The 16,345-nt window shown below is 44.9% G+C and overlaps 1 protein-coding gene across 42 annotated transcripts in view; it reads left to right on the forward strand.

The window, feature by feature from the left end:
- SCRIB (scribble planar cell polarity protein) overlaps positions 1-16,345 on the forward strand; it is a 116,604-nt gene that overhangs the window by 32,418 nt on the left and 67,841 nt on the right. For 40 of the 42 annotated variants that reach the window (XM_055703698.1, XM_055703697.1, XM_055703653.1 and 37 more), the window contains exons 13-17: positions 983-1,108; positions 1,688-1,921; positions 2,396-2,713; positions 4,873-4,935; positions 16,245-16,334. In XM_055703698.1, the coding sequence (XP_055559673.1) occupies positions 983-1,108; positions 1,688-1,921; positions 2,396-2,713; positions 4,873-4,935; positions 16,245-16,334 (831 nt within the window). The remainder of the gene's footprint in view (positions 1-982; positions 1,109-1,687; positions 1,922-2,395; positions 2,714-4,872; positions 4,936-16,244; positions 16,335-16,345) is intronic. The other 2 variants (XM_055703655.1, XM_055703662.1) reach the window with 2 other exon arrangements.

Here is a 16,345-nt window from a genome sequence, read left to right on the forward strand (position 1 = left end):
GTTGTGACTGCTAACCTGCCCGTGGAGCATTTGGGTAGTCGCGAGATGCTAATAGTCAAGAGTCCTGTCAGGACTGGATTTTAGTTAATCCCCCCTCAGTGGGGAGAGCTGCACAGCCAAACTCGAGGCTGGCAATCTCCACCACCCCAAGCCATGGAGCCAGGTGCAAGCCCATGCTGTGGAGTGTCCTGTTACTAAAGTAGCTATGCATTGTAGACAGGCACCCTCCAAAACTATGGAAGATTATTTTTCTTTAATTGCAGATGCAAAGGACAGGATAAAAGTTTCAGTTTTCAGTGAGTACTCTGTTTAAATCTTCTGCAGGCATTTCCCCCCTCCTCCCCCCTTTTTTAGTTTGTGGAGAGAGATTCTCTTGAGATCTGAATCCTTCTAGTAAATTATATTTGCATCTGTCCTTGCAGCATGCATATGCTGCTGGTGTTTGGAGGGTTTTGTGGGGTTTTTTTGATTGCTTTTACCATTGTTACTAATTCTAGAATACTGGTTTTCTTGACTCTCAGCTGGGATGGAATTAGTGAAGCATCACAAATGCTGGTAGTATATGGGCTTGTCAGACATACTAAGAAACACCAGAGGGATTAAGAAGATACTCCACATGTGTGTTCCCTTAGGGGTTTCTGTGTTGATGATTTTGCATTTACTAGGCCTGAAGCACGATTTAAAACCTCCCATCTCTAATTCCCCCCCCCCCCCCCCCCAGTCCCTTTATCAGATGGAGAGCAGGCTAATGTCTTGAGAGTGAGCTCTAAGAAGTTTTCTCTGCCTCTCTTTTCTTTCCTCTTCTCAGCTACAGGCTATAGTAGTGGAGAGGCCCTGATCAGATCCTGCAATGTGACATTTAGGTTATGTCCAGCTGGGGCTCTGACACTCTGATAAAACATGTTATTTGAGGTAGTTCAATCTTGAGGCATGGCACATGCTGCTCTGACTGTTGAGCCTCCTGCGTGTTTTTCTTCGGTAGGGCTTACAGCGCAGAGCAACCCCTCATCCCAGTGAGCTGAAGGTTATGAAGAAAGTGATTGAAGTTCGGCGCAACGAGGTACATGCTGCAAAGCCTGACACGAACCTGAATTCTCCTAACTCAGATGTGAGTGCTCTTCACTAAGAGATGGATAACTATTGAGAACGTGTAGCAGGCTTGGGGAGTTGGGGGGACAGCATGCATAAGCTGGGCAGAAAGAGCTTGCTTTTAGGAAAGGTTGGAAGGAACTGAGCATGGATTGCCTGGATTCCAAGGGCTGGAAATCTGCCTTGTGGTGTCAGCTGGGGCCACTGTGGTAGAGCAGGAGATGCAACCAGGAGACAGAGAACAATATAAGGGGAACTGTGTGCGTTGGTGCCACTTTTGTCATAACGCAGGGAGGATGAAAATAAGAGGGAGAAGAAAAGGCAGCTGTGATATTCCTAGTAAAGAATAATGGGAATGGAGTGCTTGGAGGAGGCATCTTTGCTGCCCAGGTGTGATGCTAAGAATAAATGCCTGTACAGATGGTGGAACAGGGGTGGGACCTAGGTGAGATGCAGCAGGCTTGTCAGGGAAAGCAGCAGGGAGCCTCAAGAAAAAGCTGGTTCTGTTGGTAGATCATATCCCGGCTTTCTCCAGTCACACTACATTGCTCTGTCTGCTGCTTTGGTTTCCTCTTGACTTTTACGATCATCTTCTCAGGAGAAGAGGCTGAGCGCCATGTCAAATCGCAGCGAGGACTCCCACCTTTCCAACAGCACTGCCTCTGCTGACTTTAGGGGAGAGGAGCAGGCAGAAGAGGGAGAGAGAAGCTGGCCAAATGGGCAGGTGCCTGAGATGCGGGAGCTGGAGAAGGAGGTGAAGCCCAGAGCTGAAGAGGAGCATAAGGAAGTTGCTGACCAAGAGGAGGATGATGTGGAAGTGGAATACAATGAGGTAGGAGCCTAGGAACTGCAGCAGGGTCATGATAAAAAGTGGAAGGACTTAAAAAGTTTCAGAGAAAATGGTAAATGGAGGTACGGAGTGTGATTCGGGCATCACTGGAGGCAGATACAGGCTGTGGAAGCCAAGTGCAAGTAGAGATTCAGGCAGCCTGTGGGAGCTGGGTCCATGGGTGACTAGGAAGGACAGTGTGGGAGCTAGACAGGGACTATGCAGAAAATCGGAGTTACAGGTTTGAGTGCCCTCAATCCCTGGAGCTGACAGAAGATGCATCTGAGTGAAAGGGTTGATATGGAAGAAGGCAAGCATGGTAGAATTTTAACGTGTATTCCTGCATCGTGTTTAGCACAAAAGCAGCAGCACTGGCTTTGCCTGTGTTGGTAGTGGGGGGACAGCAGGTTTCTGCACTGCCTCCACATATGTCTGTTACCTGAGGTTCACAACCTTTCTGGGGCTTTGCTCTTGTAGCCCACTGTACACTTTGCTGAGGACACACTAATACGGAGTGAGGGTGAGGATGAAGATGAAGAGCGACCATTCCCAGTGGAGAAACAGAGGCTTATCCGCAAGGACACGCCCCACTATAAGAAACACTTCAAGATAACTAAACTGCCCAAGCCAGAGGCAGTGGTGGCCCTCCTTCAGGGGCTGAACAGTGATGGAGTCCCCAAAGAGGAAGAGGAGTTAGGAGGCTGCAATAACAACACAGAGCCCGAGGATCAAGAAGAAGCATGGGATGAGGATGACAAAAAGAATGGAGCTTTATCTGCTCAGCCCTCAGTGAAGGTAAGGTCTTGTGGGGAGGGGGGAAGGTCAGAGGGGTGCCAGACCTCCCTTCTGCCACTTTGAATTACCAAACAGGTTGATGTGATACCAATGAAAACATTGGCAAGATGTTCCAGCACTTCAGGAGAGACATGCTGAGGGTGGGAGAGCTGCAATCCATTCTGGGGCTCATATTGTCCAAGAGCTGTGCCATGTTGTTTATGTCTGACTCCTTGCGCTGTATCCAGATTCTTGCACCCTCCCTATTATGTGTGATGATGTGTTCTGTGCTGCAAGAACAGTTCTTTTGTCCCATCACTGACAGGTTCTTCCATTCCTTTCAGTCGCCTCCTTGCTTGCTGGTTGTTTCACCTCATTTGCAACAGGATGAGCTTTATCCCTGGATGGATCTAATCTCAGGCTTACGTTCAGGCTGCTTACACTTGTTTTTCTGCCACGGTGCTTCCTGGAGAGGAGCGGGTAGAGAGAGCAGAGAGAAGTGTGCCCTTCCCGTTGGTTACACAACTGTGTCTGCCCCAGCACAGATGCAGTCTGGGGTGTGCATTGGGATTTAGGGGAATTTTTGTTCTCAAGTTTTGCCATTACCATGGGGCCACGATGGGCCTTTTTGTTTTTGATGGGGGCTGGTGAGATAGGAGGTCCTTGGGTCTACTCAGCTGAATTACCCTGTTTGGTTAGGGACACGCAGAGATTCTTGTTCGAGGAGGATCCTCACAGGATGGAATAGGAGTACACTGGTGAGAGACCCTGCATGAGGTTAGACCAGTTCTTACTGAAGTTGGTGCGATGGTTTTGTGAGGTGTATTTGGTAGGCAGGGTTCGGGGTGTGGCTGAATCTCCATCATAGTTTGACACCAGCAAATCTCATGGGTGAGATGTGAGTCTCTGAACTGGTGGAGATGCTGGAGTAAAATCTGTTCTTGCTGTTACCACACACACTCCAAACTGTTGGGATTGTTTCCACCCCACGCTGGAGTTCAGATTGCTCAGAGGAAGGTTCTTGCACTCAGGTTTGTTTCAGAGCCTTTGTCTCAGTGGATGTTTGCCTTGCTGTATCTGAGCTGCTACAGCTCATCCCTTGTTCCTAGGGATGAGTCATATAGTTTCCTTGCTGTTTGTGAAGCTCTTTGAAATGAAAAGGAGTTGCTGCTGCTTGCAAGAATGTGTGAAGCCATCTTGAGTCCCTTTCATCCAAGACCTGTCATATCGGGAAATGCCCTCGCCCAAAAGCTTATTTAGTCAGGGACTCAAAGCTGACCCATTGGCAAAGCCTGCAGAGTCTGTGTAGGTGTTGAGACCACAGGTTTGGTGTTTCTATCGGAAAGTTACTTTTGTTATCGGCTAAGCCTTCTGCTTGGAAGTCACAGTTTTCCTTTTTGTGGGGCTGGGTTGGATGCCTGCTTCATGAAGGCAGATTTATTAGCTTACCTCCTGAGTTGTCTTCCAGAAGTGGGAACGTGGGGAGCAGTGTCCCTGTACAGTGGAGTTTCAAGTAAGAGGTGCTGCATACATGCATTGAAGAAGGAGGTAGGACGGGGTGTGCAGGAGGCTGAATCCTTAAATCAGGGGTGTTCTTGTAAAGACAGTTGGTTTTCAAGAGGAATTCTAAGGTTTCCTGCTTTTGGGAGCAGGTTCCCTGAGTGTCTGGCAGGATGTGCTGTTCCACTGGAGGTTCTTCCCTTTGCAGGAGGGACCAGTGCAGTGTGATTTGGGATTGCTTTGTTCCTGTGCAGCAGCTGGATGGCACCAGAGGTCCCTTTGTGCTTTTATCCTGTGGTGTTTAATCCCTCCTTCTTCACTGAATGACTTGGTACAGAGGGAGTAAAATCAGCTAATAGTGTTCAGCTTGTGAGCTTCATGGTCACAGCCTCAGAGTGCCAACACAGACAAAATAACGGCCTTAAAGATGCAGCTTCCAGTTAGCTGGGCCAAAGAGCACTGACACTCTGCATGTTGTGAGCCCCCGGAGCAGCCCTGTCGCTGGTTCTCGCTGGTAGGTGGTAATCAGGAGTGGTGTGAGTGGGGTCCACTCTGGTGCTGTGCGGCCAGACCTGTCGGAGTGGCGTGCGTTTGTGTGTTGGGTGGTGGTGGTAGTGGTGGCGGGTTTGGTTTATGCTCCACTAATCCGCATGCCTCTTTGCTGGTTCCTGTCCTAACAGGGGGTGTCGTTTGATCAAGCCAATAATCTGCTGATTGAACCTGCTCGCATTGAGGAGGAAGAGGTCTGTACCATTCCTACTGTTCTCTCTCTGCCAAAAATCATTCAGTCTGCTTGATTTGCTTCCCAGGCTCACCCATTGTTGTAGGGGAAACTGATCTCTCTGGGTCAAGTGGCTTCTGGACCTGACTGATCACAAACACAATGATTGTTTCCTCCCTTTGCTTTCACCTCCTTTCCCTACTTTTCCATACCTGAGGTGAGAATGGCTGCTGCAGATCAGGAGTGAGATGGAAGAAATGTAAAAAAAAACCAAACAAAGGGAGCTGAAGTGGAAAGTGCAGTTCCTATTTGCTATGCACTGAGGAAAGAGAAAGTGGAAGAAAATAAAGGTATATTTCCAGGGGTGGTGGGTAACCCTGAAGGAATGGAAGCCTCAGGAATCTGCTGAGTGCTGTGTATGACCCTTTGGGAGAGGGAGGAGGATCTAACTCACACTGTGCCATTCCATGAGAAAGGTGGACTGAAGGTAATGACTCGTGCATCTCCCCCTGTCGAATCCCCTCAAGTCTTCACGCGTAGCACTTTGGGATGTCAGAAAGAGGCAGGTGGCACTAGAAGGTCCGTAAAGCACATGTGTGATGTTCTGTACCCAAGTTTAAAGTCTTGCTGCCTTAGCTCATCCTCTGATTATGATTAACTTCCTGAATTTGTTTCCAGGTTTTCAGTATGCTTGCCTGATCCTTTGGGTCAGTGGGCTTTCTGCAGGCAGTGTTTCCAAGGAACTGTTGGAAGCAGAGTGCCACCAGCAAAGAGGCAGAAACTGTTGTGTCAGAACCAGTGGCTTGCATGAAGGTTTCTTCCCTTAGGACAGTGCAGTGGTACCGGACCCATGAGAGTGCTGGCCTGGTTGTCTCTGTGAACTTGGCTCTTCCTAATCCCTCACGTGTAAAATGGAGGATTTTGTTCCTTGGTTTTGGAGTAAGACTTTCTGGGGGGAAGATAAATCTTTTCCACTTCAGGCAAAACATGAGCTGGCTCAGATGCAGTCCACTTTTAGTGTGTCCTGAAGATTTGTCCATCTTCACTCTAGATCACAGAGAAGTGTAATATTTCCTGTGTTTCTGTTTGCATAGCTCTTCTGTCAGTCAGAGGCAAAAGTGAGTATAGTCAGGTGCTTCCTGATCCCTCATTTAGGAAATCACTGCTCTTGGTCCTTCTTTCCAGCTGTTAGATGTTGTGTTGCATTTGCAGAGTTTTCTTGCTCCTGAAGGTGCATGGGCCCAGGAAACCTCAGTCTTGTATCAGGAAACAGTCTGCCTTCGTCTTCCTCGGCTCCTGCCTGTGCTCTGCCCACATCTAATGGAAGTGCCTAGAACTTCTCTGTGGTGGCTGGTGAAGGTAGCTGGTTAGAGGCCCCAGGTCTGCTCTGTTGTCTCTTTTGTGCAGATCTCTTCCCTCACTGTAAAGAGCAATGTGGTAGTGTAGCTCCAAGGACAAGCGTACCAGAGATCTACCAGGTGTGTGGTGGTAGCTGAAGTCGCCCCAGAGCAGACCAGCTTTGGGAAGCCATTGATTGTCCTACAGCTCTGGGGGAGTGCTCAGCTCAGTGGATGGTTGCTGACCTCTCCGGTCAGTGATACTCTTATCATTTTAGTGGAATCACGTTGGCCACCTACCAGGACAGCAGCTCGTGTGGAAGATTCAGTCTCCAGAAACACCGGAGAGAGTGAACTGTGGGACTCGAGCTGAACTGGGGCCCTGTGCAGCTGGGACTCCTCACTCACACCGAGAGGGCTGCCTTTGCCGCCTTTCCTAGCACATCGACTGTGAAAAGCATGTGCCCCTTGGTGATTAGGTGGAGGACAACAGGAGAAATATTCAGGACCTTAAAGACTTCTTAACATCCGAGTAGAGAATTAATTAGCTTTGGAAGTGACCAGTCCCAGAAACAGCATGTACCTGCTGTTTCCAGGGATGATTTCATGTCCTTCGTGTCCTTGAGAAGAGCCTGTGATAGCTAAACCAGCAGGCTGATGAAATGGAGCAAGAGTGGGGAGCCCCTTGAGCAGCGCAGTTTAAGTTCATAATGCTGCTGTCACATTCCTTGTATAATTTCATACAGCTCTCGGAGAGAAGGAAGTACTGATTGTTCTTTGAGCCTAAACCATACTCCGGAGCCAAAGACTAAACATGTCAGAGTAGAGGTGGAGACATCTGCCTAACTTCTGTCAGCACCCTGCCATCAGGATGTTGGGAGCTTGGTGCTATGCATGCAGCTGGTACTTCCAAAGCTCCTTTAGCTGTTAGTGCCAATGGGAGTCTACTACAGTGAAAGAAATAATTTTGTTCAAGCACATGGTATCTTATGTGGCTATCAGGGTTCCACCGCTGACTCTGTTCCCAATGTTTTGTCTTGGTCTCCATCTGCACTGCAGAAATGGCTGTATCTGGGTTGTAGAAGGCTTTTGGAAGAGAAGCATACCGAGCTGCTATTTGAAGGCGCGAGGTTGCACCTGAAGTCTGTCTGTTTTCTGATAATTGTTGAAGGAATAGTCCAGAAAGAGCTGCTGTGCAGATTGAAGATAATAGTGGAAAGAAGGTCCTGAATTCTGTTTAAGTGACCAATGCTTCTTTGTCTGCAGTAATAGCTGATGGCATCCTTCTGCGTTTGCCGTCTTCTGCAGAGCACCTGAAAATTTCTAAGTCATGAAGGGCTCTGCACTGGCAAAACTTGTGCTGACTGAGGAGCTTCCCAGGTGTTTGCTTCTCCCGTGATGCACAAGGCTGTCTAGGAAGGATACACTGCTAATTTCCCTCCCTAGGAGAAAGCTAGGCTGATCTTAGATGCTCGAAGTGCCTTCACTTCCTTGCCGGAGGGTGGGAAAGATCCCGTCAGCTGCTTCTGCTCAGATGTCCTGCCCTGTCGCTCTGGAGTCAGAAGCGAGTCGAGTCTTCTCCATAAAGGAGTCTTGTCATGTGGAAATAGCTCAGAAATACTACTGTTTGTGTCTGAATGCAGGCCTCGTACTTGGCACCACAATTACCGTTCACCAGAGGCAGCCTCTGACAGCACAGCTGGGTCCTGAAGCATCCAGTGTTAAGGGGATTCAGCTTTGAAAAGGTTGGCCCACTTAGTGCGTAGCATCGTGATGCCCTGCCGTCATCAGCGCTTCTGTTCATCTCAGTGCTGCTGCTGTGATGCTTTACACTTGGACCCCTGCACCTTGGTCTGGTTTTATTATTTACTGGGTGAGACCACGTACTCATCAGGACATTGTCAGGTTTAGAATTCTTATGCAGCACATTTGACTTTCCCGCAATGTGACCTGTAAGTTCTAAACCCTGAAAAGATTAAATAAAACTCTCTTGTATAATGCAAGAAAGATCGTGTCACCTGGATTTGCTCAGCTGGCTTGACTAGAATATAGTTTCTGACAGGGTGGAGTTCTCTCAAAGTTATGAGAAGGTACAACACCCTGCTTTCTCTCATTTAATTTTTTTAAATGACGAAAGTTCCCACTGAGCAAGGAAAAAATATGCCGTATTTTCTGTTTGAATTTGTCTGACTTTTGATTTATTGCCATAGGAATGTTTTAATGACCTTTTCCTCCTGGGTTGAAGGGCCCTTAGCGTTCTTTCCTATGCTGTGGCCCTCCAGCAGTTTGGAGGTAGGGATTGTAATCTCGTTTTGTAGATGTACAGCTTTGCATGCAAGTCTATAAAGGCACAGTTTGAATACGGTTCACCTACAAAGTGACAGAGATAACTTGTGTGATTGTTGCTTATTCATCATGCAAATTTTATCTGATCTGAAGCTTTCTTAAGGACCAAGCAGCAAACTGTGGAGTGATTTTTTACACAAATGCAGAACTATCAGCAGTTTCCTGCTCTAAGAGTGTGGCACAATCATCTGGTTTTGCTTTCTCGAACAGGAAGCAATGGAGTAGTGTGTTTAACAGAGAGGGAAGATACCATGTTTAAATGAAACACTCCACTGTGAATCTGATTTTCTATTTTGAAATAGGAAAACACAATGCATATAATAGATACGGGTCTTGCTGCTTAGGATGAGGATTATACAAAAAAATTAGGCATTAAAATAACCCCTGTAGGAATTAATGTGGCTTAAGCATTTGGATGCCTTTAAATGCCTTATTGGAAGCTCAACAGTATTTTCTGACTCTGTCAATAGAAGAGAAAGCTATATCCTGGAATAATTTTGAGGCTTTGTGATGGAAGACAATCACCAGCTTGGATCTAGGAACAGAAATGAGGCAAGACTGGGATAAGTTGCCATTTCTGGAAGACATACTTTAGCCAAAAAAAGTGCTGTTCAATTCAGGAGCAATGAGTTAAATTTACAATAAAGATAACTTAGATTATTTGAAAGAAATCCTGAACTCGTGTCTCCTACCACCACTAGCAATGAGATAACATATTTCATAAGTCTGTCAAACTTTTTGTTAAATATAGATTATTTTCTCCTGTTACTTGACATGTGTGCACACATTCAGGTTCCTCCTACTGGGAGAAACCGAAAACTTCTCCAGATTTCTGCTTCTTGAATGATTAAAAAAATTACTTTCAAGCTGAGCTTGCATTTGTTAATTCATTGTTTTCATTATTTTAGCTTGGGAAAAAAACCCTCTTTCCTGCTATCTGACCCTTTGGTCTGCTTGTCCATGGTATATTTTTATGGACGTCAGTCCCAACTCCTAGCCTTCATTTTGGTAGATTAAAGAAACCAAATTCTTCTAGTGTTTTCTTGTAAGACAGATTTCCATTCCCTGTCTTTCTCACTGCTTTTTCATTCACCTGTTCTACTTGAATTCAGGTTGGTTGACTGTGGACAACATGTCAGAATGTATTCAGACTTCAGTTCACCAAATTCTGTAGTTTTTCTTCCACTTCAAATGTGATAGTTTCTGTTCACGGATGGGAGTTCTCGTCAGCTACCTAGCTTTTTGTTCCTGCATTCTCATCATCAAGGTCCTCCAGACTGTTGGGGTACTTGGATGTCTCTGCTTGTATGTTCTGAAATGAGTGATGCCAGGTTTAGTGCAAGAGTTTTCCATTTATCTCACTGTCACCTCGGACAAACACTCTCCTACTATGCTGTGTGCCCTTAGCAGCACAAAGTTGAAACAGATTTTGGAAGACAGTTGTAAATTCTCCAGTCCTTTCAATCTTTTAATTGTATATTAAATGATGGGCTAAAATGGACCTTTAGAACAGCAAAAAATTATTGGGCTGAGGGGAGTTTGTAAGTGAAATTTTGTAGTCAGAATGATGCAAAATGAATGACTATACCAATGATTTTACCACACACAAAGAATCAGTAAGAATAGGAATAAAAACTCTTTACTGCTGAAGAGAGGAAGAAAGATAACGTGTTTGTGTCACTCATGCCAGCTGAATCCGCAGGACTTCCATGTCTAGGGTTTTGTCCCATTTCCAGTTCTGGGAATGGTTGAAGGCCTGGTAGCTTTGCCCAGTACTCAGATTGCTTATCTAAGAAGTTGAATGTTTTACTTCCCAGAGGGACTCTGTCCTGTTGCATTCCGTAGTTGAGCCAGCCTGGTTCCTTTCAGGATCCTCTCTTTTGCTGTTGTCATTTACATGCCTGTGAGAAACCCGAGTGGCCATTGTGATGAGGAGGAAGTACTAGCTTCTTAAATCCCTATTTCTGGAATTCATTAGTGAAAGAACTAATCATAGAATCATAAAACAGACCAGGCTGGAAGGGAGTGAGAATGGTCCAGCCTTTTGTGGGAGAGGGAGCCTCGATGAGATACCTAGCACCCTGACCAATCTCATCTTGAAAACCTCCACTGCTGGGGACTCTACCATGTCCCTGGGGAGTTTGTTCCAGTGAATGGCTGTTCTCACTGTAAACGTTTTTTTTTCTTACCTCAAGATGAAATCATATGTCTATAGACACACACATACATAAATAGGACTATTCATATCTATCTATAATCATTTGGGTTGGAAAAGACCTTTAAGATTGTCAAGTCCAACCGTGATATATCATGATATATGATTCATACCTATAGCTATGTATTCACATCTATATATATTCATACCAAGATTAATCATATCTGGATGAACCTAGTTTTTTATTTATAGTTCAGAAGTCATTTAATATTTTTAAAAATGCATCATTTCTTCATCCTCACTTAATGAAATGTTCACTGTCTTGGAATATCTGGGGAAGGGGATCTGCAGGAGTACACCAGAGCATTTAGCATTGTAGGTCGCCTGTCCTGTCTGCTTAATGCTGCTGTCAGTCACTTTGGCTCGCAAACTTTTATTGTTTGGTGCTGTCTCTGATTAGTACTAAACTGGGGGGAGAGGTGTTTAGTAAGAAGACAGCAAAGTGTTTGACGACTCTGATATGTACCCTACTACCTTTGCCTTGCAAGTGTCCATCCCCTTGGTAACTAAAAATCCCATCTGAACAGAGGAAGAAATAACATCAGAGCCAGAAAATCTTCTGCTCATGCCTAGCAGGCTGCTCGTCTGCCAGGGCAAGAGCTTTCCTTCGTGTTCCTTTTTCCGTTGTTCGTTTTTAATTTAGTTCTCGATAGCTCATGCAGTAATCTCCCACCTTCCATTTGGTCACTGATATTTTCAGCCTATCCCCTTGTCCTCACAAGTTACTGCTTACTGAAGCCAGACAGATTTAACTCTTCTAATCTTTCCTCGTGAGTCAGTGCCTCTGGCTGCTGGACTCCCGTGTGTCTCTTGCATTTTTGTGCTATGCAAGTACCTTCTCTTTTGCTGAGGTGTTCCTGGAAGGACACACAGTTGAGTGTGATGCCTATGAAAAGACGTCTGTAATGGTGGATGCGAGGGGTTTTCTTTGGGGATTGGAAACCACAGACTTTAGCAAGACATGGTGATCTTTTCGCTCGTATTTTCCCAGTTCCTTGCAATCTGTAGTTTAGGATTTCTGGACTGTTCATACCTTTGTACTAGACACAGTGGAGCTTCTGTCTATGAAATTGTCTGATCTCTCCAATCCCTTTCGTACATTGTAGTTCCACAGTATTTAGTGGCAATAAATTACATAATTTACTTGTGCTTTATATTAAGAAGCTTTTTTTTTAAAGCCTGCTGCTGAAATTTCAGTGGGTATCCCTAATTCCTTTGCTGTTACAAACATGGACTAATTGATCATTTCCTGTAAAGTTATTAACTGTATGAAAAGATAAAGATGTCTGTACCCCCCCTTCTCTTATTTGAAGGCTTCTAGCCTCCCTTCATATGGAACTATTAAAATTTTTACTGTCAGTGATTTGGAATAAGATCAGACCTTATACAGTTCTTGGCAGAACCCTCCTTCTTGGTTCTTCACTGATGACTAGTACTTGACCTCTGCTGATTCTTAGCTTGTGTAATATAAACCTAAAACCAGCATCCTATGATGTCAGTAAAATGTCTTGTGATAACAATTTTTGAGTTTTACAAAAGTCTGCTTATTAAATCTTTGCTATTACTTTATCATCCAGGTTTAGAGTCTTGTCAAAGAATGAAATCGAAGTGTGTGTGTTTTTTGAGACACCTAATTTTCACAAAATTCAGCTGTTCTGCATGGATGCTGTTTCTGTGTGCCTGCTAAGAGGCATGCATGTTCTTCACTTTTCTGGAATTGGTGCTAGGGTGACAAGCTGATAGTTATAGGCATCATCCTGTGTAATCTCTTAGTCTAACAGCACAACGTAAATGCTGTTGTAGGGTATCATGATTCCAGAATTTTATAAATGTATCAGAGATGTTGGTCAGTTGTTCAGCTTTTGGGTACAAGTTATCCAGTCCTTTCAACTTTTAAAATGGTTATTCCTTGTTGAGGATATTAAATCAATTCTTCAGCTGCTGTTGGAGTGAAGTGTGGTTCATCACCTTCATGTGATGCAGGTACATCATCGTGCTTCTGTCCAAACACAAATCAGAAGTATCTATTGCATGTTTGCATTTTCTGTGTCACTGTTGACAATCCAGGCTCATTTAAAGTTTCAAGTGAAGTAAATGGAGGGATTAGACACCTAGATGCATCCAGAGGTGTAGCAAGTTGCACAAGGTGTCTGTCCATGCAGAAACTTGCCGTTTTCTGGAAATTAAGCCCTTAAACCCCCACTCCCTTGGGTATGCCTGGAGAAACAACTTGGTCTTTCAGCAGGATCTGTGGTAGAACGGCTCCATGCTTTGGCAGTTGAATCCTGTGAATGTCTAGTTTGCTGCCTCTGTGTCTGCTGTGCCCCTGCCAAGAGCAAGTTGCAAAAATCCTCAGCTGGCAGTTCCAAGGCACAGCACTGAATGCTGTTTCAAGTCTCTTGGGCAATACTTCGCTATCCCTGGCTGCTACTGAATAGCAAGCCAGTCCACGTGTGCAACATTTTTAGTTTCTGCAGAATGGTATGTTTATTCCCAGCAAGCTGGAAAGTCTCTCTGGATCAAGTGAATCTGTTAAAAGGTAGTATATTAAAAATGTATGAAAAATAGCTGGAGGTGGAATCAGTCCTTGTTTGAGTGTGTTCCCTGGCATCGTATAGGCAGAAACACAGGAGGTTCTAAGGTGAGGAGAGGAGCGGAGAGGGAGATATAAATGCTTCCTTGGCTTGTGCTTTGGTGCCATCGATGATAAATGGATTTTCCCCTAGCCTCCAGTGGGAGTTCAGGGGGATGACAACTCTTAGGCTGAAATGGCAGCTTTTTTTCAATTTTCTCACTCTTCTCTTTCCCCAGTAATGCTTTTCTGTGGAGGGCATCGATGCCTGTCTGTCTGGGAGGAACTGGGAAGAAACACTGGAGATGTTGCCCACTTAATGAAAGCTTGCCCCTTCTGCAAAGAAAAGAGCCAGAGTCATCTGGGCAGTGTGTCTGAGATGAGCTGTTGCTGTGCAGTGGGTGGATCCTGCAAGAAGAGCAAAATACCTAGGAAAGTCACTGGCAGGAGCTATTGTAGGGGTGGAAGCTGTGCTGTCCATGCTGTTAGGGCAGCTGTTTGCCATGTGTCCAGAGCATCAGTCTAGACGTCATGGAAGTCAAAGCAGCTCTGAAGCAGCCTTAGGACAGATGTGCTTTCAGGAAGAAATAACTGACTGGTTTAGTGCAAAAGGCAGTGTCTGGGCTGTAATGTGAAATACTGAATATAAAACTGAAAGGCTGTTACAGGTTACTGAGTCCAGTTCCTTCTTTCTCAGGTTCATATTCATGTCATTTATTCTTTTCATAGATTTCAAACAAACATTCACCAGTTCAGTTTCTTACCTGTTTTTATGGGAGAACTAATTTGCTTTGCCAGTTTGAAATCTTCTTTCTAGCCTAAACAGATTTATGTCCAGCACAAGACCATTTGCTGTTGTTCTGGCAGTGTCTTTAAGCTTAATTAGGTCTGTTTCCTCCTAAACTAAAAAACAAAAAAAAAGGTGTTTTGCTTTTTAGGTGTATATCAATAGACATAAGGTTCTTAGCCCTTAGTCCAGTTGACTTTTCTGGCAGATTTCCCCATATTTTCAGTCTGGTTTCTATGAATTTGTGAAATCCTTGGGTTTTGCTGTTTATCCTTCAGTTAGTTTACACAATCAACTTACTGCACAACTGAAAGTGACTTTTTGTAACCAGTGACATTGTATATTCCTTGTTCATTCTCAAAAATAGCAATCCTGTCCTATTGATCATCAGCTATCTTGGAAATACCTGGATCCTGTTGTTAGAGCACTCTCTAGTTTCTTGTCTGGAGATCTAGTTTTCCATCATCTTTAGAAGCTTTTGTGTTGACAATAGATACAACTCTTTAAACCATTACTAAAATCCAGTGAGACTGGAAGAAAAAAAAAGTGGTATTTGTAGTTAGATCCTAATAGACCTCTTTACACAAGAAGTGTTAGTCTGATCTACAACTGGTTTTCAAGTGTGCTATCAATGACACGCAGTGCTAACTCACAACTTTACCACATTCCTCTGAATAATGAGGTAATGAATATTCTTTATATTCTGAATAATGAGGTAGTGAATGAAATGAAATAATCCTCACCTGAATAATCCTTGTCTTTCAATACTTGGATTTTACTCAGTCTCTAGGTCTTGCGCTGGAGACTATGTTACTGCTGGTCTGTCTAGAATCAGGGGTTTCCTTGTGAAGACCCCAGCAGCTTTCAGCTACCCTCTTGGCTGGGCACCAAAGGAGATGGCCAGGAGCCCCATTTTAGTTCTGCATTTCCTGTGGTGGTTTTTTGGTTCTGTTTTAGACTTAGCAGAATGTGAAACCCCACAGGCTGTTGCTTCTGTCATCGTAGAAAGTGAAGAAAGATTTGAAGGGAGGGGCTAAGGAAAGCAAGTTTCCTGCTTCTTTTGCTGCCCACGCTGTGGCCTGACCTAGGCCAAGCAGACCTGATGTTGAAGCTAGACACCTCTGCAGCAGCCGCTCTCTGTTCTGGACTTGTTTCCAGAGAAGTGATGTCTGGAGGACAGCAAATTTGGTTCTCTCCAGGAGCCTTTGTACATTTCTGTCACTTACCTCACCAGCTCCTTGGTCCTTGGCTGTGACAGATCCCTGAGAGAGGCCTATCTGTCCCATTCCTTTCCCTGTATCCTACCACATACTCCCTGTCTTCCTTCTTACATCTGGGGTGACATTAACAGTTTATGTTGGTGTCCTGAATAATAAGCAATTTCAGTTCAAGTTTGACCAAAAGTTTTGCTATTGGAAGTGGGCATAATTTGGTATGTAGAGGGGGATATAGGAAGGAGAAGAGATTTCCGGATTGCACAGCCACAGTCTTGAGCCTGCCTGTGCAGATGGGAGAAGAGGAAGGAGCTGGGTGGACAAAGCAAATGGCTTTTCTGGAATCACACATCGATTTCTGTTGATAGAGCAAAGCCAAGTATCTGTCCAAGGTATTCTGGAAGAGATGCCATTCTTGTTACTGCACGCTATGTTGGGGTGACCCTTAATCTCTCAGCAGTTGTATGGAATTACACCCCAAAGGGAGCCATGTGGTGGAGCTGGGCTGTGATGTGAACACTATCCCTGTTTCTTTATCCAGTCCCATCCCACTGCTGTTCAGTTTACTTTGTGGTGAACATCTCATTCCAATGTGTTCATTACAGGCAAACTGACTTTCAGTCTTGGGATATGGGTCAGAACTCAACTGTGAAAAAGGATTTGTTTGTTGAAATGTATCATGACTTCGGTGCCTTTGAGGCATGGATACCACAGCTTACACAAATATTTGAGTGGGTGCATGCAGATAAAGTTTATACTCTTGTGCTTATTCTTTAAGTAGTCATCCCTTGCTCTTCAAGATGTTTTGGGTATTTTCCCAATCTGCACTGACCTGTAACCTGTGTCCATTCTACTTCCAGTTGACACTGACTATCGTGCGGCAGACAGGGGGGCTGGGCATCAGCATCGCAGGGGGCAAGGGCTCCACCCCCTATAAGGGCGATGATGAGGTAAGACCCTG

Source organism: Falco cherrug, chromosome 3, assembly GCF_023634085.1.
Source record: "Falco cherrug isolate bFalChe1 chromosome 3, bFalChe1.pri, whole genome shotgun sequence".
Lineage (NCBI taxonomy): Eukaryota > Metazoa > Chordata > Aves > Falconiformes > Falconidae > Falco > Falco cherrug.